General features: G+C 33.8%; 1 protein-coding gene across 1 annotated transcript; it reads left to right on the top strand.

Annotated features, from left to right (window-relative positions):
* The first annotated feature begins 7,676 nt into the window (after positions 1-7,676).
* Positions 7,677-10,271, top strand: LOC133870912 (glutaredoxin-C4). The gene is made up of 4 exons (XM_062308188.1): positions 7,677-7,952; positions 8,646-8,719; positions 9,116-9,214; positions 10,031-10,271. The coding sequence occupies exons 1-4, from the start codon at positions 7,798-7,800 to the stop codon at positions 10,105-10,107; spliced, it is 405 nt and encodes a 134-aa protein (XP_062164172.1). The 5' UTR covers positions 7,677-7,797; the 3' UTR covers positions 10,108-10,271.
* The last annotated feature ends 16,385 nt before the right edge of the window (positions 10,272-26,656 follow it).

Raw genomic sequence — 26,656 nt, 5'->3', positions numbered from 1 at the left:
AATTGTTCAAGGTTCTTGAGCCTCGATTTAAGCTTCATTCTCGATATTCATTGATGAAGGATTGTGTCAAGTTGTATATCCGGACTAAGGATACAATGAAGACTAAGTTTTTGAAAACTGGTCAAATGGTTTATTTAACCACTGACACATGAACTTCGATTCAAAATATGAATTACATGTGCATCACTGGACACTTCATTGATCCTAGTTGGATATATCAGAAAAGAATATTGGCATTTCGCCAAGTGTCAGATCACAAGGGGTTAACGATTGTGAGGGAATTGGAGCAATATTTGGAGGATTGGGGGATTATAGGGATATTGACAATATAACTTGACAATGCAAGTACAAATGATATTGCAGTTGATTGTTTTAAAAAGCGAACAATGGCCAATAATGATGTTATTTGTCGCCACAAGTTTATTCATGTAAGGTGTTATGCACATATTATCAATCTAATTGTGCATGAGGGATTCAAAGATGTAGATGATTCAATCGTAAGGATCCGAAATATGGTGGAATATGTAAAGGGATCCCTTCAAAGATTGGCTCTCTTTAAGTCTTGTGCAGAAAAGAAGACAAGTGGGTATCATGCTTCATTAACTCCTGATGTTCCCACTCGATGAAACTCTACTTATACGATGTTGGATGCGGCAAAGAAGTATGAAATGGCATTTAATCTAATGTTAGATGAAGATTTGAATTTTGCGACCTACTTGTGTGAGGATGGTGGAGGGAGAAAGGCGTTGGAACCTCCGCTTGAAGATGATTGAAAAAATATTAGAAACTTTTCTAAATTCCTGCAAGTGTTTTATAAGGTGACAGTTGAGATATCGGGTTCCTTACACTCGACTTCTAACATTTATTTCAGTATACTCTAAAAAGTTTATAATTGTTTGATGGAGTATTGTGATAATGATGATTGTTTGTTGAGTTCCATGGCAATCAAAATGAAAATGAAATATGACAAGTATTTGGGAGACTTTGAGAAAATTAACCCCCCGTTGTTTGTCTCTTCTGTGATTGATCCACGTTACAAGATGATCATTTTAGAATTTTGGTTCTCGAGTAATGTAGGTGAAGAAAAAGCAGAGAAGATTACCACCAAATTGAAGAATGCCTTGGAGCAGTTGTATAATCACTATGCTAAGAATGTTGGAATTGGAGGAAGTGGAGACAGGTTATCAAATGAAGAGCAGAGTTGCGGAAGTTCAGCCTCAATGCCATTGGGTGCGGGTAGAAATAAGAAAGGTGCTTTAACAGACTTCCATTCATTTCGGGTGTCTAAAAATTTGTTGTTGTGTCGGACAGAGATAGAACGATATTTCGCGGAAGATGTTGAGCCACCGTGTAAGTCTTTTGATGCTTCGATGTGGTGGAAGATAAATTTAGGAAAGTTTTCGGTTCTATATGAGGTACCACGAGATGCCTTGGCAATTCCGATTTCCACTGTTGCTTCTGAGTCAGCATTTAGAACTAAAGGTTGCATCATAGATCCTTTTCAAAGTTCTTTAGCTCCGAAAACAGTGGAGACTCTTATATGTACTCAAAATTGGTTGAAATCTTCTTGGGTCAGTGTGTATGATGAGTTACATCGAACTACTCTTGAAGATGAAGATAGCTACAAGCTTGACTTAGGTAATGTTAATCATATTTGTTCATTGTTCCAATTATTTGATTCAATTGATTTTTTACTAATTCTTTTAAAATTTCCTTGTGATAGAAATTATGTCTGACTCCATCACATTTGACAATGATTAAGGCTTGATGGATGTACTTTGTCGCGTTGAACATAAGTGGTAGGTTTTTTCATTTTATTATTTTCTTACTTGACATTTACTTATTTACTTGTTTGTGGTCTTTTACTCTTTTTTATTGGTTAATTTATGACTTATTTTTTTGATTTGACCATTAAAGGAAGCAAATTGAAGGTCATCCCATGTTGGACTGTTGGAAGAAGTTTTTATTTCTCTAATTGATTAATTCTATTTTGGAGTTTTTGTTGGGACTGTAATTTTTAGCTTGTTACTGTTATTCTATTAAATTATTGTTTTGTAACTTTTGTTTGAAATTTGGAGTTGTTGCTTGTGGGTGGAAATTTGATGATAAGTTTATACTGTTTATAACGTATTGAGATAGAAGATATTCTTTTTGTTTGATGTGTGCTATGATGAATCCTGAATCTGATATTCATATGCAAAGGATTTCTGAGCAAATTCTTTTAGACTGTCTTTCATCAGTTTCAATGCTTCATTCATTTTTTTTCCCTACAGTTTTAGGATGATATATCTTTTTTTTCCTGCTTCTTTTTTTTTTTTCTTGCTTCTTTTAGAACATATGTTTTTTCTCCATCTTTTTTTTCCTACTACTTTTCCAGTTTTCCCTGCAGGCTGCAACTATTAGCTAAGTTAGCTGAACTCTAGTTGTCGTTTGGTATGATGTCTGGTTATTGACATATTGTTGGGGTAATATAAGTTTTGTTTACTATATTCTTATTCATTATTAATTATTTGTGAGATTCAGTATTAATTCATTGAATTCTACAAATCCAATAATAAATTTGAAACTGATGATGAATGTTTTAACATGTTTCAATAATATATTTTCACTCATCAAAAAAAATCTTTCAATATATGAATAAAAAAAATTATGTAAAAAGGAGAATAATCAAAAATCAAATTCCTTCACATATTTCATTCATTTGATTTGAATGGGCTAATGGCTTGTGGTGGGGCTGGCCTGCTGGCAAATGATTAAAAAATGAAGGCCTTACAAGTGTTTTTAAAAAAAATTTACCCATTAAAAAATAAGGCCCCAATTATTAAGACCCATTTAGTGTTAACCGAATTAACTGAGTTAACCGATCAACCGAATTAAGCTAGTGCCTTAACCGATCCGCCTACCAACTGAGTTAACCACATTAGCCGAGTTAATTGAACTTTTTGAAAATATTCTTAGTCGGTTAGATATCGGTGAATTAACCGATTTAACCGACTTGGTCGTTTGACCGAATCGATTAAACCTTTACCCACCCTTGAATACACCAAACATTCAAAGCTTACATCATGAACGTTCAAAGGTCTGACGTATGTCACTATTCGGGCAGCAACCTTGTGTGAGGAACCACTGAACATTCAACAATATGTTGGGAAAGTACAGGACATGAGGTGTATGTCCAAACAGTACATCGAACATTCGATATAAATGGCAAACGTTCGATGAGAGTATGAGAACTTTTATTTTGCCACTTCTGCCCTATTGGAAATACATGGTAACTAAAAGAAAATTATTAGGATAATGATTATGTGATCAATTATAGTGCGAAGCTTAAGGTAGGATTATTAAAGGGCAAGAAAGCACTAAAAACACTATCTTAAGGGAGAAACATTGAATTTTAGAATCCTAAGAAGACATTAAAAAATCTTGAAATGGTTACCATGATGTGCATCTCGAAAAGAGCTTCTCGGAATGGGGTCGCATGCAAAATTCCAAGACTCGAAGCAAAAGTTATGCATGCTTTATTAAACATTGCACAAAGCGGTCAAATTTCAAAAAAAGTCAACTTTGAACGTTTGACCCTCGACCTCGAACGTTTGACCTTGTATCAGACACACAAATTTGAGATTTTTAAGCTATAAAAATGGTGTTTTGGGGCTAAGGTTCCATTATGTACTTCCCCCAATGCCAAGAACGACCCAGCAGCCTCTACAAAGAGAATAGAGAGAGAAAGAGAGAAATAGAAATGAATATGAGATGTTTGAGAGAAGATTAAGAGAAGGAAGTATGGTTGGAACACGAAGGCTTAGAGAAAGCTTCAAGGGTAAGATCCTAACACTCTTCTTTGATTTTCTTGGAGTTTCTGTATTGGTTCATAGATTTGCTATTTTGAGAATTGGGTTATTTGAGTAGCCTTTGATCATGTTAGGATGGGTTAAGCTATGACCTTTTATTAGAATGGAGATTCTGTCAAACTACCGAACGTTGGATGGAAGTACCAAACGTTCGATGTCTATCGTTCGACATGAATACTGAACTCGATGCCAATCGTTCAACACTAGTACCGAACGTTCGATGGTCATGCAGAATGATCATTTTGCCCTCATAATAGTTTTTAAAGCATTTTAGCTTAGAGTAAGACTGATGATAGACCCTTTCACAAATTTGGACGTTGTGGACTATTAATGGATTTACCTAGTGGAAAATCACGACTAAGGTGAGTAAAAACTCAAATGGATACTTGTTATTATTATTTTTGGCATAGCATGATTATTTTGTGTACTAAAACATGCATGTTTACAACTCACATGAAATATACTTTTGACTACTGTGAACTCTATTTTGTGAAAATGAATAATTAATGACAATATAATGAAAATGACGAGTTTATGAAAATCATGCATATAAAAGACAATGAACATTAAATTGTATCGTATGACATGGTACGCCGGTATGTGTGGGATAATGGCCATGGGCTTACTATTATACTGGTTGTTCTTTATGGTAAAAGGTTTATTGTTATGTTTGACCTTGGATCCAATAGTTCTTGTGACCGACGCAACCATGCTTGAGTGATGGTCACTATAGACAGACATCATTAGCGATGTGGGCCACCCGAGGTTGGACTTGGTCGGGCCAGTATTGCATTACAAGTCCATCGAGGCAGCACCAACCCTGTAGGGAAGGGGTTAAAATCCTGGTTAAGCCATATGGAATTGAACTATGACATGATTCTCTTCTTACAACATATATTTTATATATATATATATATTACATCCATGATTATTGTGTCAAATGATGAACTTAAAACGTGTGTATCATGCGATTTGTATCTTAAACTGAGTTCACCATATAATAATATGTGTATAATGCGTAGTAGGGAAAACTTTACTTATAACCCCTGATTTTTCATCACTTTTGATATAAGATACAAAAACTTTAAAACATGTCAATTTAGAGTATCCATCTTTCAATTTTTTTCAATCTCAACCCTCCATTAGAAATTTATGTTAAATCCTATCAAAATCCCAAAATACCCTTGTGTTTTGTTCTTTAAAAAAATTATAATTTTTTTTAAAGATTCAGGCATAAGTATTTTTGCAAATTTCGTTAAATTTTGACCAAAACCTAAATCCTTACAATTTTTTTTTTTCCTAAAAAAAGTCACAAACTCTTGCCTAAGCTCCTGGCATGCTGATTGTGGATGGGGGGTGGCTTTTGGTTAGTCACAAACTTTTGTAGCTTCCATTCTTTAATTAATTTCTCTACCAGCTTTCGTAAATCGAAACAATCTTCTGAATCATAACCATGGTCCCAGTGGAATTGGCAATACCAATCCTTCCAGCGACTATTAGGATCTAACTTCATTTGCTTCATCCATTTAAAGTTTGAATCGCCTTGAATATACACCAACACTTCAGCTGTCGGGGTGTTGAGTGGTGTAAACCTCGGAGGCTACTACTGGATGGGTTTAGATCTCTGTTGAAACGGCCTAAAGAGTAATGCCACATATCACCCTTATGTCTCTCTTTTATCTCCCCAAAATGGATGTGGCTCTTAAAATTACCATTTGATCAAAATTTAATAGTGATTTATCATAAATTCAATAGTGATTTTAAGAGTCACATCAATTTTGAGGGGACAAAAGAGGGACACAACGGTGATATGTAGCAATACTCTTATCTAAAAGTGTAAAGCCGGCATGTAACCAGGTACTAACCGGTAACCGGTAATCGGGAACCAATTAGTAACCGAGTACCAACCGGTAACAAGGTAACCGGCCAACCGGTTTGGTACTCGGTTGAAAATAACTGGTAACCGACCATACCGGAGCGGTTACTGTTTTTAGAAAATATTGATCCGTTATAACCAGTAACTGGTATATATATATATATATATATATATATATATTTAAAAAAACTAAAATAATAAAATTTAGGGTTTTACATTTTTACTTTCATTCCAATTTAGGCCAACATATTAGGCAAAAAAAGGTTGAAATGTTTTTTTAAATGGCTAAAAAAGTTTAAATTAAGCTCAAAAAGTAGGTCCAATACTCAAATTAGGCTAAAAAAACTCAATTTTTTAAAATTTTGGTTATCGGTTCGGATAATCGGGTACCAACCGGTAACTGCCGGTTAATAAATAATCAATTAAACGGCTACTCGGTTACCGAAACCGGTTGGCGATTTTGGCCAATTAGCTACCTCCATTACGGTTACTGGTTTTAGTCAATAATCGATAACCGTAACTGAGTTTTCATCTCTAGCTTCATCCATGAATTATTGGATGGTTGCCAGAGTTCTTTGTGCTAACTCCGCATGAACAAACTACCCCTCAACCTCCAATTTTTTGTTTTTTTGGTTTTTTTTGGTTTTTTTTGGTTTTTTTCATTTTTTAATCTTTGAGAATAAAATTGATATTTCATGTGACTTTTTATTAAGAAATGAATACAAATTTAATGAAAAAGATATGAATGAAATTGACTAGGGGTGTTTAGTATTGTGATTTCGTAGACAAAAATAATAATAATAATAATAATTTTAAGCCAAATCGCAGAAAATGAATTGTTTGGAATTTTGTTTTTAAAAAATTGCAATTTGAAAACGTTAAAAATCAGCCCTTTTCAAATCATCGGTAATAGGTTTTTTTTTTTTTTTTTTTTTTTTTTTTTTTTTTTTTTTTTTTTTTTTTTTAAACAAACAATTTTAAAGGCTAAATTGTAAATTTAAAAGTCAATCTGCGATTTTACCAAACGTTTAAATGTATTTTTAAAAATTCAAGTTTTTAAATCATAATTTTTAAAATCGTAAACCTAAACAAACCATAAAGCCCAGATTATTATTAAAGAAATTTGACACCGAGAGAGGTTTTTGAAATTCGATATTTTTCCAAAAGAAAAAACAAACACGTATCTTTTTTTCACAAGTAATCTAGATATCATATCCATGTTTCTCTTGTTTTTCTCTAATAATGATATGACTTTTAAAATTATCATTGAACTTGTGATTAATTATTATTAAAGTTTGATCAAATTATAATTTTAAAAACTATATCATTATTAGAGAAAAATAAAAATAAAAAATATATATGACCTCCAGAATTTCTGTTACCAAATTGGATAGCCTCTAAAATTACCGGAGAGCTTCTACACATCCTCTCCTCATCCCCCTTATCACCCTTTTATAATATCAGAGACAACTTTTTAATAAAAATCAATTTTTTTAAGGAAAAGAAGGTGATAAGGGGAGAAAGAGGGGAGGATCTTTAGTATTTTCCAAAAAGTCTTGCTACACAGGAGACGGTCATCCGTCCCCTGTGAGCCTTTTATAATATAATAATAATTTTTTATTAAAAAGTAAGATTTAATGTGTGACATTAAAGCTTACTTTTTAATAAAAAATTATTATTTTATTATAAATGGATGACGAGGGACGGATGAGTGTCTCCTATCAAGCATTTTCCTTTCCCAAATTACTGTTATGTAACATGAGTAATGCTACACATCATCCTCTTGTCCTCCTTTTGTCACCCCAAAATTGATGTGGCTCTTAAAATTACCATTGGATTTATGATAGATTACCATTGAATTTTGATCCAATGGTGATTTTAAGAGCCACATCAATTTTGGGAGGATAAAAGGAGGACAAGAGAATGATGTGTAGCATTACTCTTGTAACATTGCGTACATTTCTTCTCCAAGTGTTTGTCTGTCCGTCCGTCCGTCGCACACACATTCACACTCACGCACACAGAGGAGAGAGGGAGAGAGAGAGAGAGGAAGAGAGAGAGAGTGCTACCATGGCGGCGAGAACGATAATGGTATCAGTGTTAGTAATAACAATAGCTGCATCCCTCTCTTGGGTATCATTGTCGACGCCTGAGGCTGCTTCTGCCTTTGTCAAGAAGACCATCTCTTCCCACAAGATCGTCATCTTTTCCAAATCCTATTGCCCGTACTCTCTCTTCTCTCTCCTCCATCTTCTTGATTTTTCACTGCAATTTGAAGATCTTGGATATATTTGATTTTATTGGAACCAATGTTGTCATTTCTCCCAATTCCTTCCTTATTTGCTTGCTTATACAACATCTCTTTAATCTGTGTAATTCTTCCAATTGAATGCACCAGCTGGGCTAGTTTTGATGTATTGCCATTATACTTTCTCAAGCTCTTTTTTGAATCCGATATGTGCTTGGATGGGTAATCTGAACATCCCATAAAATAGTTGAATCAGTCCACTTCGATTTTATGGGTTTTGGAATCTGATCCCATAAATTAGTTTTCTCAAGACAACCTCACATTTTTGGATTAAGGGCTACTGGTCATTTGGTGGTTCAATTTTAATCGCCACTGGACCAATTAACACGAGATGCTATGTAAAAGACAGAATTCAGGCAATAATTGTTAGCTGTTGAAATTTTCCCCTGGGTGTTTGTTACTTGAGATTTAGACTTTCTTGAGACATTAATATATATGGTTATGATGCGTGTATATATTTTTGTACTTTCTTTTTTCAGTGAGCAAATTGCATTTGAAGCCTATAAAGGATTTCAATAATATTTCATGAATTTAAAGTCAAATAATGTTTATATTGTTTGCTTACCTTCTTCTGTCTGTTGTCTTTTATTCTCGCCTTTTGGTGATGCAGTTACTGTAGAAGGGCCAAAAATGTTTTCAAAGAGTTAAACCAAGTACCACATGTTGTGGAGCTCGATCAGAGAGGTATGTTCACAAATTCCTTACTGAATTTTCATAAGTGGCATAAAAAGGATAATATTCAAGGATCTTGATTTATTAGTAACTGATTCTGTAAAGTAACAACTAAAAGCAATGGCTATTGAATGGACTAGAGAACTTTCTTCTGAGTTATATCAATATGCATTGCTCAATCTTACATACTAAGTTCTAGTTTGCTGGATTATTCAGCATTCTCAACTGCATATATAATGTAACTGTTCAAACTCGGATTCTGATAAGGAGAGTTGGAAGCTAGCAATATGGCTTATTCTGGCAGCTTCCACTAGACGAAAGTTCTGTGAAGTAGCGTGTGTGCTTATATATGCACATGGTTTGGGTATGATGGATGTTATTGATACATGTTGGCTCTGTATCTTGCAGATGATGGCTCAAACATTCAGGATGCCTTAAGTGTTATTGTTGGGAGGCGCACTGTACCACAGGTGTTCATAAATGAAAAGCACATTGGAGGTTCAGATGGTACGTTCATCTTCCTTTGGCAACAAATTTATACTGCCTTTACTTGTAACATTTATATATGATTTTAATGGGAGATCATTATAACACCTATAATCAGTGGATGTGGGCATTGGGTTTCCTGTTTCCACACAAACATGGGGTTTGAGCACAATTGATTATGTTTAAAGATACAAATAGACTTGCCTGGCTAGTAAAAATCTTCCAATAAAATATTGAAAGATAAATGAGAATTGACTTTTACCCAAATAAAAGCTAGCTAATAAACCTAAACTTAAAGAGTCAAAGAAACCGCACCTACAACTACTAGAAAAACATGGACTCTTAACAACACACACTTCAATACTAACTAGGAATTAGACTCAGTTGCATGTGACTCCACATATACCCTTGATTGGCAAAACTGAAAATTACATGAAAGAATGGCAACTAAACCCTTCAGTGGGTGCATCATGGGGACTCAGCCGTGTATGTGTCATTGTGAATTTAAAATTCTAAATATAACATACCTACATCTGTTTGAGTGTTTGCTGCTTGCATTAGTATCATAGATAGCAGCTATCGATAGTTGAACAGTTATAAAAATGATAACTACTTAAAAATTAATAACTACTTAAAACCTTCTAAACAAAAAGCGTAACACCCTTGCAATTATGTAGCTTCATAAGTTAAATAAGAGCGAATTCTTGAGTATCAAATCAAGTGTTGGGCAGGGCTTGACACAACTTTTTGTCATCAATTGGGCAGCATCTCAAACATTCAAAAAAAAAGTTGTCATACAAATCCTGGTTTTGAAACTCATTAACATATTGATTCCAGATACTGTTGAAGCATATGAAAGTGGAGAGTTGGCTAAACTTCTTGGCATTGCCGTGGAGGATGATGATGATCTCTGAACGAAAGCACTGATAATGAGAGACAGACAATTTATTGCAGAGTAAATTCAAATGTTGCGCTTCTATTATATCTATTTACATGACGGGTACAGTAATGACTTTAACGGATGACTTGTAGTAGCTTTTGTTCATCATATGTTAGTAATTAAAGCTGGATTGCTTTATGTGTGTTTCTATTATTTTGATCAATTTGATTCTTGCCTGTCTTGAAATTTGGTGCTCTAACTGGATTTCTGTTATCAATTTTAGCGGTTTTCCATTGCAAAAAAATTTAGAAAGCACACTTAAGAGTATTATCCTTTTAATGAAGCACATGACTGCTAAGATGAATTTGGTCAAATTCAAAAAAGTGGCAGTTTTACATACTGAATGTAGACCTAAGGTATTGATGTTGCCATTTGGAGTTAAATGGTTTGCTGCTGGACCAATCTTTTGAGATTTTGCCCCCATATTCGCCAATTAGTATCCTCAATTATGCTCATAGTATGAATGGATATGTTTCGTGCTTAGCCTAGTTATTAATATTTAGGATTAGACTTAATAATTTAGTGAGGGATAGATAATAAGATTAGGTGCAATGACCCCTTATGAACGAATCATTACCCTAGATGTTGATCTTCATGAATCTATGTAAAACAATATTCAGTCTAATTCTCTCTCTTATTTGGGAATAGTGAAAATAGATAAATAAATAATATTTTAAATGGAATAGTGAAAGTGGATAGTTAAAATGTTGAGTCTGATATAAGTGCTTTGAAAAGTTGGTAACTAAAATGGAAAAAGCATATGCAGGGCCAAAATCACGAGTGAAAGCTTTTAGAGGCTACATCTTTTCTTGATTTTATTTGATTGTGTATAATATAAGACTTTATTTATAGAGATTTACAAGTGATATGAATAATTTCAAAAATATAAACAAATTTCTTATATTAGGATATACAAATTCCTTAATTTAAGATTAACAAATCACCATTTATGATGAAGGATTTCTATTCTTGTCATTGTTGAACTCTCGCCTTCCTCTTTCATGGTTGAACTAATTAAGGGAGAGTAAACAGAATCATCCGCCACAGCCTTTCCCTTCTCCATGTCATTGGCTTTAGCCCATAGAATTAGGTAAACGCCTAATATAACCAAAACTCCTCCTATGATGCTACACAACAACGAATAAGCAAAATGAATTTAAACTATAAGACTCTACACCTTAGTTTCTTAGTCAATTCAAATTTTCAGATAGATCCATTCCTAATAGCAAAAAAGAAAAAGAAAAAGAAACAAAAACAAAAACAAAAAGAATCTTGTATTAGAACAAAGATCTTGAGTTTAAATTTATTCTCTATTTTAATTAAAATAGTTCTCGTGTTAACTTTTGGTATAAGTAGTATTTAACATGGTATCAAAATACTGACAAGACAAGTAGTGATTTAATGGTTATATGATTTTAGACTCGACCAGTCCTTTTGAGATTTAGTCACCCATATTTGCTATGAGGATCCTCAATCACGTTCATCATTTGAATGGATATTAACCATGCTTCTTGCTAGAGTTTGTGTAATAATTTTTTTGATAGAATTTATTTGTTTTAGTGTTGCTAAGGGCAAGAGTTTTTGGGTGGTGGCTCTCCCTAGGTTATGTTCCTTGGGAAGGAAAATTCTTGGGTAAGGCCTCATGCTAAAGCATAATGTGGAACAAGATGATTCCATTTTTCTTTAGATTTGTGCAGTTTGTTCAATGCCTTCCAACTTTCTAGTGTTTTTTCAAGTCTGGCTCACAGCAAGATCTAAAGAGTTGGTTTCGATACAAAGCAAACTCCATCAAGCTCAAATTAGACAAGAAGAATAGTCAGACAGTTTATTGCTAACCATGAAACAAATATTATACATTTCATTTGAAATGGAAATGATCGTATTCTCGGGTGGCTGAATGTGGTATAACATTTATAGTCAATTAATTCTCATTCAATAACAATTGAAATGCGATGGGAAGTTCAAAATGGTTCAATGCATTCTTAAACAGAAAAGGGAAAATATATATATATAGAAGAAAAAATAGTCTAACAAACACTACAATAAAAACAAGAAATTGCACTTGTGTTAAAATCTGAGGGTCAAAAGATGAAAAACCCATTCTAGCCCTTATTCTTTCAATAGCCCTTATTTTTTTTTTTTTGGGTAGAATAGTATCTTGAAGAAGAGCGGAGGCCTCTTGTTCATGCCATGCACCAAGGACAACTCAATGATTAGAATTTAGATATATATGGATCAACCATTTGACAGAGATGAATATAAAGGTGAAGATGAAAGCACTCACTTGCATGTCGAGGAAGAAAGCGAGAAGGGACAAGACAACGGTGGCGAGGACATGCATGCTCGTAGACCACAAATGCAAGAGCACTAATGCCGGTTGGGGTTAAATGATTCTACCAAAATCATGAATATTGCAGGCAGAGTTTGTTCAAGCTCAGGAACAAGTATGGCTTGCTTGCCTCTAACCCCGACAAAAACCTTGTCATGTCCATTTCCTGTTCTCTGACTAGCTAGCTAGGATTGTCTTCTTCTTCTTTTATGAATAGCTGGCTATCATTGTTCTACTCCTCCTGTTTCACAATTCACCTATGACCTAACAGATGGGCTGCACTTTTTATCAAGAAGGGCACTGTTCTTCACTCATAAGGGAAGTTGACTTTTATCAAGAGGGTGTATGATTTGGATGCCTACTCTACTGCACTCATGAGGGAAGTTGACTTGTATCGAGAGCGTATGATTTGGATGCCTTTTATTTATTTTATTCAATTCAATTCAATTCAAGAGGAAGGAGAAAGGGAAAATTACAACATAAGAAATACAAATGGTGGAGAACCAAACAATGAAACAAGAGCCCCAAAACAACCATAAATTAGTGCGATGTAATGGGTTTTTCATGGTTTGTGTATAGAAATAAGATTAAAATGGCTATTAAGTGAAATATGGATTGAAGATGATGGATTGATGATAGAAAATACTAGATAAAATTGTATTGAAATGATAAGAGCAAATTACAGATTGCTCAATCTCCAGGGAATTTCAAGCAGATCCAATCAGTTGCTAATAGAATATTGCCAGGTGATCTTTTAGAGCCTTATGCTATTACCATGTCATCGACTCATCACTTGTTTCTTTTTTATCTACTCTCTACGTAACTCTTTATCTTACTTACAATGAGGCCCAACACTTTAACAAAATTACAAAGTAAACGGCCCATCAACACTACATTGAGTTGAATGGAAGCCTCTGAAGAGAACCTTCAACAAGGAAGATAGATTGAATGTTAGATTGATCATCAGAAGTTAGAACTACCACACGGTACGTGGGGGGTTCGGTGCAACGTAGGACAAGCATTAAATTTTCAAAATTAATCTCGACACAAAGTTTTTTCTAGCACTTGAAAATTTACTATTTTTATTATATTTTTAATTAGTAATATGTAGTAAAATGATGAATATAATAATCTTGAGTTCATAAATGTGATAAATGTTAAGAAGACAAAACATGTTTTTTTTTTTTTTTTAAAGGACCACAAAATATTTATTATTTAATTTAAAAGTAATTATTGGTATTTAGACACACGGATCTTTACCCTACAAAACACAGGAAAAGATAATTAGTTGTTTCGAGTGAGTTAAGAACCATATTATACTTATTTATATTCAACACACTTTATTCATCGGCAAACGTCTTTACGTAATACAATTGGTAGGAAGCATTGAAAAGTAATTAGATGTCTAGCAAGGATAGATTTATATCACTTGAATGCATTACAATCCTTCTACTGGTATGCCTCTCAACCGAGAGTAATAGTAACCTAAAGTACTACTTTTCTCAAAAAGAAATAGATATGAAGTTATCTAGATAAGTTCCTCAATCATTGAGAATGCATCAGTGCATCACCTTACTATAATATCTGTTGGGAATAAATTTCACTCAACCAGGTCTAAGGAGGAGATAGCAGGACTCCCGGGAAGTCCAATCCCGGGAGATAGATACTTAGCAGCTATTCCCGAGAAATCAGGTATCATTTATCCCAGTATATATGGATTATGACTCTATTCTAAGTTGAATTGAAGTAAGAATCCTAATCCGATTAGTAGTCCTATCCTGGTAGAATTTGGATAAGACTCTTAGTCCAATTTATAGTTTGATCAGTAGTCCTATTCCTGGTGGAATTGGGATAAGACTCATGGTCCAATCAAATCAGAAATCTAATAAGGGATCATATCAGAAGTCTAATAAAGGATCAAAATTCAATTAAAACTATGACAGCAGTTCTAGAACAACAAGGAGTAGGAATCCTAATTCAGGTTTGACTCCACCTCTTTGCCTATAAATAGGCCCATACCCCAAGTATAAACTCAGATTAAATTTTTGGAGATTAAGCAAATTCTTTTTAGCAGAAGCTAATTTAGGCATCAGAGAGGACCCCCGGAAGGATCACTTAGATTTGCTCATTTTGCAGAAATATTGAGAAGCGTAAAGAACATCGAAGAACGTGCTAATTCATATCATACTGAAAATTGTACCAACAATATGCACACAATCATACTTGTAGAAGAATTGCAACTATAACCAACATATGTCTTGCCACAGTAGAAAGAAAGAAAAAAAAAATGGATGTAATACGACTTGTTTAACCATTTGTTTTTGGATTCGGGTTAAATATTAGTTCTGGTTTGAGGGTTGTAATGTCTCGAATTTTAAGTTACATTTTAAGAATAAAATTTAATGGATAAACGACTTGACGACTAGAAAATGTAATAGGACACGCGAAGAATATTTAAGGTCCAAAGAAATAAATTATATATATATATATATATAAAAAAGAAAAAAAGAAAAAAAGAAAGAGAAAATGAATTAGAAAATAAAATAAATATAAAAAATATATATTTGATGGCGCATCCGGACGTGAGTCAAGCAACGTCCGGACAGCCTATTATGTGGGCGCATGCCCGTATCAAAATGGCACTCGTCCGGACGCTGATTAATGCGTCCGAATGGCCTTTCATTTCACACATATTCGTCCAATGAAGAGTGCGTCTGGACAGCACTCAATGCCCGTCCGGACGGTGTTTGCTTTGAAATGGGGCCGAGAGCTTTCTTCTCGGCCATTTCCGGATCTCTCCCACTCTCTCTCGATTTTTCTTAGCTTTTTCACCTAGAAACCACGATCTATGGAGATCCAACAGTCCAAACTCAATTCCGACTTCGGGAACGTGATCTACGAAACCTGATTTCCGTTTCTACCGATGGGTTTGAGGTATTTTCGTTAAAATCATGTTTTGGAGATTTTAGTTAAATCTTGAAAATGTGAGTTTAATCTAGTGTTTTCTTTAGGTAATGGGTTACTTGGAACTTTCTTGAAACTACCCAAATCATAGGTTTTGATTTGGTGGAATTTTGGTGAGTTTTCCTCAAACCCTAACTTTTAGCTATTTAATTTTAATTGAGTTTTTATGTGATTAACCCTTAGTAAATGCTATTGGGTTGATAATAATGTGTTTGGGGTAGTGTTTTGTAAATTATGGTTTGAGTTTGGAAACTCCAATTTGATGCGTTAAATTAATTTGAAGTTTTTAAGTGTTTAAAAGTTAGGTCGTTAAATTATGTTATTAAGTTAATAATTTTACAAAAAGATTAGTTAACGTAATTTTAGGGTTAATGTTATTTTAAATATCGTAGTATTTTATGTAACTATGTTAATGAAAATAATTTATGGGTTAGTGGAAATAATTTGGGATTAGTATTTAATGTTATAAGTAGTTATTTAAGTGGTGATTTTAATATCTAACCCTTAGTGAATACTTTGGGTTAGTGTTAATTGAGTTTAGTTAACGTCTTAGATATATGGGTTGATGTTTGGAATCCTTAAAATGTTATGGGTTTTCTATGAGTTAGCTCTTGAGCAATTTAAGAGCTAATGGTGAGTCCAATATTAGAAGTTGTTAAAAATGTGCAATGTATTGTTTTTACAGTGATGCATTGCATGGTGGTGTCTAAGAAACCTAGTGCTTAATATCCGCGCAGCCAATGTGATATTTTACTCACTGAGAAACTAATATTTTTATATATTATAGAATTGCAATATATATATATATATATTTTATAAATCCGAACCAACTGGATATTGAATATATCTGTTTTGGTTGATTTGAGTGGTTTTGCTTATGTTCAAATAATATCAATGATGCATGAATGAAGAGTGTCGAATTGATTTAAAGTGTTTGAATGTGTACTGCGGTTGAGATTTAAATTATGCAAAGTAGAATGATAAAATTGCATGTTGATTGGTTTATCGTATTTAAAGAAAGCATGATTTGCAAGGAATATGAGTATAGAATTTGAATTATAAAGCATAAAGTATGAACATAATAACGAAAAAGATGGTAAGCCTCATAATAACGAAAGAGATGGTAAGCCTCGAGAGGGTAAGCCTCATAATAATGAAAGAGAAGGTAAGCCTCACAAAGGACAATAAGACTATAATGAGCATGCATATCATTGTTTAAATTGTGTATTGTTTTCATGATATAGAATATTGTAGTTTTTATGCTAGACGTATTAGTATGCCTAAGAGTTTTAATGGCAAATAGCTTATGTATATTTCTCTTGTCTGGTTGCATGATTTAAGAACATTGAGCTTGGATGTACAATGGTATTTTCATTGTTCGGGTATGAGTAATACAGTGTCTTGGGAGTAGGTAGATGGTATGTCATAGACTTGAAATTGTAATGCCCTAGGATTCAGTGTTACCCGTATTCGGGGAATGATAGTATGCTCGTACTAAAGAACGAAATGACATATTTTAAGCTTGGTGTACTTAAATTACATATTGGTGTACAAAACTCTCATATGTCACCAATGTGGAGTTAATAGTCATGTCATACCCAAGGGTCCTTAGCTTCAAAAGGACCCACCTAGAAAGTTTGGACCTCATGCAAGATATCTTGCTCCAAGGCATCAGCGACAACAACAGAGGTTTGTTCCTGTAAAACAAGCCTGGTTGCCAAAGAAGAACAAATCTCAACATCATAAGGAAAAGCCGCAAACGCCTAAAAAGGATCCATCCTATGAAGAATTGCCCATTGCTGGCAGCTTTATGCGGAGCTTGATCAAATATATGGAACTGTAGCCGAAGGATGGAAGACATGATAGGCACACTCACTTCCCAAGGGGGAGTTGACCCACCTAGTAGGGGGGTTGATGCAAGGTTTCTTCTAAAGGTTTCAGCTCTCTCATGTATATTTATCTGTTTGAACAATTCTTTGTGATTTGATTGAATATACATTCATATGCTTAAGTTTCTAAGTCGGATATGAGCTGGGTTATCCTATTGTATCTTTACTAGACAGTTGCTTTCTTTATGCGATGAAAATGTGCACTATCCAAGGCTCCCCTAAGGTACCTTTTTCTTTTTTTTTTTCTTTTTTTTTTTTTATCTTTGATTTTCTCCTTCTGAAAATTCTTTTTAGAGAGATTTTTTTTATGTGCTAAGATGGTCAAATTGACTAACTCGCTTGTTGAACCTAGACCCCAAAAATTCTAGCTTTCTCTCTAGGTTGCAGCACCAAAAAAATACAAGCAGTTTTACTTTTGAGCTTATTGAATAAATTCACTGCTTCTGTGATGACTCAGCTATTAATCTTGTCCTTCATGGTGCAAGTAAAAAGAAAGATAGTGCTGCTTCTTAGGGGGAGAGTATCAGATTAGGGTGACTAGGCTAGTAAGATAAGGTTTGACTTTTGACTGATCTAACTGTGAATTTCTATATTTTTAGAAAATTTAGTTGCTTTAAATCATATCAGTAAATATCATACCTTATTGAGAAAGTCTTCACACACACAAGCATTGTATGAGTTAAATTGACGATTAAAAAATTTCTATCTGCAGGAAAATTTATGCTTATTGAGTACTTAACTCTTTTCCATAAGCTTGTGTATTTTTGACCAGCTATATGACTATTTTCACAGGTTTAGATACATGTGTGTGCTGATTTCTTGTTGAAGACCTAACCTTGTTCTACTCTCTTGTTTTTGTTTTGGTTTTTGGTTATGGTTTTTCAATTATACTATGTTTACTCTTTGTCCTTTTAAGACAAAAAGGGGGAATATTTTTTTGTTTTGGACCGGAAATGTATTTCCAAACCGGTCAAGTGTTTTTGTCCCAGAATGGCCAAATGGGGAGTTTGTTAGTATTTTATGTTGGCAACATTCTAGTTAACAAAAAAACTTTATGTAACGGTTGCATTTTAAATAGGTTTATCGGTTTTATTCAAAGTCTTCAAGTTATATGGACAGTGTTTATTTCAAGCCATGTGCCTTGTCACAAGTTTCTAGAAAACGTTCATGAAGATTCCATGCAAATTCCAAGTCAACTAGCCGGTTTCTATGCAACCGTTTGGACGGGTCTTTGAAGGCGTCCGGACGTCCCGCAGTGTCTAGAAGCTTCAGCGTTGAAGACATCAGGGCAACACCGTCCGGACGCTAAGTCACGCTTCTCCAATTTCTACTTAGAGTTGGATTTCAGTCGACACTTATTTGGGAAGTTTCTGCAAAACGTCCAGACGACGTGGAAACTTGTCCGGACGATATCCAGCATTCCAGAATACTTAAGGTTTCCTTTACGAGCGTGGAAAGGAGTTACAACGAAGGCCGTCCGGACGCTCGGCCAAGCCGTCTGGACGTGGTCCTGTTTTGGGAAGAATTGCGCTATTCTGGAAAGACGGTCGCAGAAGACCGTTTGGACGAGGCTATCTTCCGTCCAGACGCTCCACAGCCAGAGTCCGAATTTGTTTAGAATTAGGTTTTCTGAAGCCTATATAAAGAGGGCTCCAGGCTTGTTATTTGTAAGAATTCAGTATAGAATTCCATAGTGCTTAGAGAGGGTGTTTAGGGAGAATTGAAGATCCGCTAGCTCTCTAGCCGTTGCCGGTGTGTGCTACTTTTGTTCGTGTAAAGTCTATTTTAGGGGTCAGCCTTTTGGTAAATGAATTCATCAAAGACCCCTTTAAGTATGAGACTTGGTTGAGAAACGTTCACGATGGGCTTCGTGTTATAATTAAAGGTATGACTACTGCAATAGGTTTTGTGAGTACGAATACTTTGTAACTTGCTTTGTCTTTGAATAGTAAATTTCCTGGGTTTGGCTACCTCGGAATGGTTTTTCTCTTCACAGAGTTTCCACTTCGTCAACAAATATCTTGTCTCTTTTATTTTCCACACTTTAAATATTTTGTTGCACACGAACACACACTTGGTTGTTTAGAAGTCATATTTTATTTTCAGGATGCTATGATTGGAGCATATCGCAACGGTCATAAATAACGGACTCATGGGTAGTCCACATTTTGGATATTTGGTTTATTGGCTCATACCCTACGTGGCATATATATTTTGTGAGCCTATAATTTGGGTGTGTAAATTAGGGTTTAATGCTTTGTAAGACTTAACCAAATAGACTAGTAAATGGCTCTTGTTTTGTTGATAACTGTTATGTATTAGAGGTATTTCCGCTTATGATATGTGTTCCGCTGCACAATGTGTATTATATTACGGTATTAGATGTAACTCTGATTATTAGATGCATGTTATGGGGCATGTGCTATATGTTGGCTGAGCGACAAGTAGTCGTGTCACTGTGAAGATCCATTTATGTTTTTAAGAGAATAATGTCTATTAATTGATTTGTATATATATATAAAAAATAAAATTAAAAAAAAAAAAAGAAAAAAAAAAGAAAAAAGAGGTCGTCACAAGGGTGTAAAATGTAATTTTCTAAAAAGAAAAAATTAAATGAGTAGATCCATTGCCTCCATCCACTCCTGGAGAGGGAGGCCCCACCCCATTGAAAGGGTGGTGGAGGTGGCTCCACCCCCGCCTCCCCCCCACTAAGAGGTCAAGATGGAGAACCCACCCTTGTACGCCTCTCTATGTGGGTGGAGATCATCCCCACACGCCTTTTGGAGAGTGACTCCTTTCCTGCCAACCTTGGTGAAGATGGAGAGCTCCATCCCCACAAGGCTCAATAGGAGTGGATTCACCCCCCTCATTGGTGGGCAAGGGTGGAGAGCTACTTCCACATACATTTTATGTTAAACAATTAGTTTGTGTATGCTTTTACTTTCATATATGGGATAAGGTGTAATAACCCTAATCCTCTTTTGAGGGTAGAATGGTCAATTGCTATCTATGAGAATGGATAATGAATCTAAATTTTTTTAAATATTAAAAAAACCGATTTGATATTTTAAATATTAAACACCTGAGTTTTATTTAACATTTATTAAATACACACTTTTATAAAATACCTACTTTTATATTTTAATAAATATCTACATCTAAATTTAATAATTTTTATATTAATATTAAATGCTGCTTTTACAATTAATATTTTATATTAATATTTAATACTCAATTTTTAGTCTTATATGTAAAATCCTCATTGTCAAAACCCTAATAGCCACCAAGTTGAAAAGACCCTAACCTTATAAATACACCTTTAGCCGTCACACTTCCCTCTTATCACAAATAATTCTTCAAGCTGTCTCTCCGATTCTCCGATTCTCACTCTCTCTCTCTCTCTCTCTCTCTCTCTCTCTCTCTCTCTCTCTCTCTCTCTCTCTCTCTCTCTCTCTCTCTCTCGCGCATGACCTAGGGTTCTACAACAAGGTGAGCTTGTCTATTTCTTTATTTCTATTTCTTTTAGTGAAAAGCTTGGCCGACTCCTTTTGTTCTTATTATTTTTTTTCACATGCTGTATCGACATCATCTGAAGCATTACATTCTTTTTATTTCTTTGGGTACTGTATCTTCAAAGCTTGACGGTTCCTGTTGTTCTTTATTTTTGTTTTAAAAGTCTCTTCACGTCCTATTGCTTACTCTTTTTATTGCTTTTGTTTGTTTTCTTTTCGGTTTAGTCACAGCATGGTCTCCAGCCGTTTTCTATCTGATTTTGTATTCTTTTTCCCTTTTATTCTGTTTTCTTTATTTTTTTAGTCATGCCGTAGCAAGTCTAGAGGCAGGACTTGTTCTTTTTGCATTCACTGCTTCTTGTTGCTCTCTTTCCTTCTTTCTTGATACTGCAGCCGAGAGGTCATTCATAATTTTTCTCTGTTTAGCTTTCTTTTCCCTCCTACCCTATTTGTTAGATATCATTATTGCCTTGAACTACTCTTTTTTTTTTTTTCTTTTTTTTTTTTTTATTGTGTAATTTCTAGAAGTTAGTCGAGAGTTGGTATTGCATGAGAAATTGTTCATCTTCAGTCTTGTAGTGGAGGACACCTTTGATATCACGTATAACTACATATTTCTTGTCTTTTGTGATGATGATACTCCTACTCCTTGTCTTTTTTTTTTTAGCCAATACTGTTTTATCACCAAAGTCTTGTTTTATTTTCTTTATATATATATATATATATATATATATATATATATATATATATATATATATATTGTAAACTGTGGTCATATCACTAGCACACAGTCACGTAAATTTTCTTTATGAAATCACTTATTATTTTCATTAGCAAGATGTTAGTATTGGGACAAAAATTTGTTCCCTAGAATTTTCATACTTTCTGGTATATATATATATATATATATATATATATATATATATATATATATATATATATATATATATATATATATATATATATATATATATATATATATATATAATTATTTATTTGAAACTTCTTTTTCAGCCAAAAGTCACGGCTAGGATAAAATACATACACAGAGTTTGAAACTGATTTCTACACGCAATGCGCTACCTCCTTGATTTTAATATGTGGTTTCATGATTTCATCCAAAGGTTTGAAATAACTAAGTTTCACAATTTCAGAGAATAACACATATTAATACCTTCTTGTAATATGTTTTAACACATGTACACAATTGTAAAAGGATTTATGTAAATATACCCAGTAAGTCCATTCTCAATAAGCTAGCAAGACGAATCGTAGTAGTGTCTGGATATATTCTAGTGGCGAGTATGTAGTATTAATTTGTTGGAACCGGTATCCAGGTGACTAGTTAGCGGTCGAGATAGTCCAGCGACTTATTGCAATCAGAGATGTAAGGGATCCTCTACCCCTTTTCAAATTGTTTTATGTCATATTACTTTATCCTTTTTTTAAAAAGTTATATTTGCAATTAATTGTTCTTGTTCTATATTTCAAATTATATTGATGCATGAAGGACTATTTTAAAAATAGTTTTGAGATGAAAATTGTCGGTATAAATGTTAATCTTGAAATCACTGTTTTAAAAGAAGCTTTGGTTATAAAGGATTTTATTGTTATTCGTAAATTGTGTAGTTGGTTCCCGAGACGAGAAATTACAGGTTTTTTTGAAATTAATGAGAAAAGGAGAGCAAAAACCCTCCCCACACGTTGCCTCCAGAGTTATCAAAGGAATAAGAATAATTTTTGAAAATGAGGCACGTGTGTGTGGAGAAGATTATTATTTTGGCCCCAGAGATATTCACAGAGATTTACAGAGTTGAAGCTCGGTACCGTTGCTTGGATGGAAGCGCAACCGCCCAGAGACTTAGAGAGAGCGGATCCATCCCTATGTCATGCTAAGTGCACTTCAATTAATTAGCTGACGGGGCAGGGCCTGTGGCCACAGTTTACCTGCCTGAGGTCGCAGTAGACCGCGCAACCCTAGTACAAAGGGCGTAATAATGTACATGAGCCATACATATGAGAAATTTATTTATCAACCAATAATTTTATATGTTAAGTAAAATGCCGAATTTTTATTTGTATTCTAGAAATTTAGATTCCAAGTGTATTTTAATAATTGTTTTAAAGAAAATGAAGTTAACTCAACCGTTTTATGGTTGAGAGTTACCTTACTGAGCATTTCTCGCTCACCCCTTATTTTGTTTTGTTTTCAGGATATGATCAGAGAGACCTAGGCAGCCGGGATGGGATATAGGCTAGCAGTAGGATATTATTTTTCTGTTACCTTAATAAGTGCACTTGCACAATAAATCCAGTTCCTTTGCATTTCAATTATTGTATTAAACATTATTACTCTTTTTAAAATAATCGTTTCTGCATTTATTGAAACTCTGAGTTTTAAAATTATTTTCTAGTAATTTACTTAATTCAGCATATTAGCTAGGTTACCTAGTAGACCTTATGAATCTTTGCGTATTGGTGTTTGAAAATGGACGAACCTAACCCTTAGCTGTTTGGGGGCGTTACATAAGGATTGTAGCATTCCCAAATTAATTAACTGATAGTTAACTTAAGATACTGTTATTACTACCATAATATCATAATATAAGCAGTGGAATTGTAAAAGTGATATGAGCTTATACAGTGGTAAGTAATGTTTATAAATCTTAGACGACGTTTAAAGATGCAAATCCTCATAAATAAGAGTAGAGAAAAGAGAGTTATGTTGGAAAGAACCTATGACTACGTTTGTCAAGGTCAATTGAGATGTAACTGTGAATAAAACTAAGAAGAAGATGGGTATCAATGTTATAATCAGAGATAGCAAGGGTGAGGTTCTAACAACTTTGGCTGAGCCTAAGGATCATGTCATTGCACTTGATGTTGTAGAAGCAATGTCAGCTTTAAGGGTTGTTAATTTTAGCTACGAATTAGGGTTTTACAGGATTAGTTTGGAAGGTGATGTCCTCCAAATAGTGCAGGCACTGGGAAAATGTGTGAGTAATTGGAGCGCCTATGGACATCTCATTGAGGAGATATGGGTGGTTCTGAACAATTTGCAGAATTGGAAGGTTCACCAAGTTAGACGGAATCTAAATAGTGCGGCTCACCGATTCGGAAAGGAAGCTTTATCTTTGTCTAAGTTTCAATGTTTTCTTGAGGCAATTCCTCATTGTACTGCTGATATTATTGTTGTTGAGCGTTGTACTTAATTTGTTTATTTATAAGATGCGTTCGATTCCACTCAAAAAAAAGAAAGAAAAAAAAAGTGATATGAGTTTACTTCCATTTTACCCTTGTGTCCTTTTCTATATATATATATATATATATATATATATATATATATATATATATATATATATATATATATATATATATATATATATAATATTTCTTTTTGCATTTGCTTTCTTTTTCTTTTATCATCGTTAATGCCAAAGCTTCTATAATATATTGTCCCTTATAATTTTCCTTTTATCTCTCAATTTACTACGAGACTTTGAAATCTCGTGAATACTTTTTAACATTCTCTCTTGGGGGCTATCTCCAGCTAATTTGTAAAACAATATTGTTTTATATATGGAAAACATATAAGTCCATGAATTAGAAAGTAAATTGCTAATGAAATTTAGCCCATGCAGTGAACTCAATTTTGCGTTGGTAGTAAAGTCAAATGTATAATTTTGTGTAGAAAACATTGTGAGAAGTTGTTCGCAGTGACAAAATTATGGATAAAACATGCTTGAAGGTCTGATAGAAGCTTGGGACAACGACCAATTTGATCACCTTGAATTCTGAGCTCCTCACTTGAAGGCAAGCGAAAGACTACTTCCTTGCGAAAACAATCTACAGAGGCATGATAGGTGATAGAAATAAGATTAGGGTTAGATAGGTTTCATGCTTGATTGAACACTCACATCACACTCCTATCACATTAACTCAAAAACAAAATTCTTTAATAATTTCACATCCTTCATAATTTAAAATGCCACAAAATAATTCTGTGTCCCACCTAAAATCTTTACTTAATTCAATTAAAACCTATAAACCATCAAAATATTTTGAATAAAATAAACCATCAAAATAATAAATACCACAAAGATATATCTTTTTTCCACAAAAATTATAAATCTTAACAATATATTTATGAAGTGTTACCAAACATCACACTTTTAACAAATAATTCTCAAAAGTCACCATAATTAAATATTTAAAAATTATAAATTCACCTTATCCTCAATTAAAAATTTCTTAATTTTTAAGATTGGTAGTCAACCATCTCTTTCTTTTATGAGCGGAAAGGCAATAGAGTGCGACTAAAGAGATTACTCTACTTAAGCGTGATTACAGTAACACTAACCATTGAAAACCAATGACAAAGAGGACTTAGACGGTAAGAAATTACAAACGCTCCCTCTCAAATCGGTTTGAACCATACTCTATCCTGACCCCATTAAAAAAAAACCTAGCAACACCTAACCCAATGGTACGAAAAGAATTTCAAGTGTTTTTCATTTCAAGATTTGACTTTAAAACTTTTCATTCACCAAACCATTAAGTAGTCCAAATACAACTAAACCGTCACCCTCCTTATCTTTAAGCTGACTGCCTGCTCGGCTGCTCCATAACCATTTCAACTTTTGAGCTATTTTCAAACTCCCCACTAAAATTTAATAAAGGAAAGTAATAAAAATATATCGACAATTATATTTTTAGTACAAGTATTTAATTAATTAATTAATTAATTAAAATGGCAAAAAGTAAGCAAAAGATGGATTTTATACGTGAATATGAACCACACCCAAGAAAGTTAAGAAACAGCAAAGCAGACCAAACGTCAACGAACAACCCCAAAAAAAAAACATGAAGAAATAGCTGGCACGGGGCCCACCCGCAATGACTCCCATTGACCTTCTGCACGCGAAACGACATAAAAATAATAATAAAAAAAAGATATTCGGATTCCCCCGCTCACGGTTGGGCCCCACTTCTACCTTTTGACTTTTACTGGATTCGACCAGATTTCAACTACCAAGAGAATCCAATCTCCGATCGGCTGACTTTTACTCCATTGTAATTTTTGACTTTTTATTCTTCAATTTTTAATTTTGTTTTAAATTTACTTACGTTTAGTATAAAACTTTTAATTTTAATTTTAATTTTTTTTAATCTTTATTTAAAATAAATAAAAATAAAAATAATAACAATATACAAATAGGACTATTGTTATTTCTATTAAAAAAAATTTAATAAAAAAGAGCAACACTCCCTTTATTGTTGGGGGGGGGGGGGGGGGGGGGGTCTCGTGACTATATCGATAAGAGGGTGGCTTGAGGCAATCACCAAGAGAGTGATGGTAGCCATCCACCAATCAAAAGGGTGGCTCTTCGGCACAATGAGCTTTTATTTTATTTTTTGTTCTTTATTTATTTATTTATTTTTTCGTTTTTTGCTTTTTTCACTTGTACTCTATTAAATTTTAATAGCAATGACATACTTCTATTTTCATGCCATTTTTGTTATTTATTTTAGAAAGGAAAAAAAATGGATGGAGGCCTTCAAATTTAAAATGTTCATAATCTCGGATTTTAAATTTACAAAATTCAAAGGTAAATTGTCGCATAAAAGGGCCTGAGTTTTATTCATGTAATAACTAAAAGCCCGAATTTCTAATCCTAACATATCCTCCATTTGCTTAATTTAAGCTATTAAAAAAATACATGTAAAACATGTTATTAAAGATATGTCTCTATTAAAAGTTAATTTATAAAAAATTTCTGTCTAACAAATAAAACCCAAATTCTTAAAAGTAAATATGATAATAAACAG

This window comes from Alnus glutinosa, chromosome 6 (assembly GCF_958979055.1).
Source record: "Alnus glutinosa chromosome 6, dhAlnGlut1.1, whole genome shotgun sequence".
Taxonomy (NCBI): domain Eukaryota; kingdom Viridiplantae; phylum Streptophyta; class Magnoliopsida; order Fagales; family Betulaceae; genus Alnus; species Alnus glutinosa.
Note: the sequence above shows the minus strand (reverse complement) of the source record. Positions and strands in the feature narration are given on the sequence as shown.

Excerpts from the sequence above, each read along its gene's own strand:
- LOC133870912 (XM_062308188.1), top strand. The coding sequence starts at position 7,798 with ATGGCGGCGAGAACGATAATGGTATCAGTGTTAGTAATAACAATAGCT. Across the intron at positions 8,720-9,115 it reads TGTGGAGCTCGATCAGAGAG|ATGATGGCTCAAACATTCAG; the intron begins GTATGTTCACAA and ends TGTATCTTGCAG. Across the intron at positions 9,215-10,030 it reads GCACATTGGAGGTTCAGATG|ATACTGTTGAAGCATATGAA; the intron begins GTACGTTCATCT and ends TATTGATTCCAG.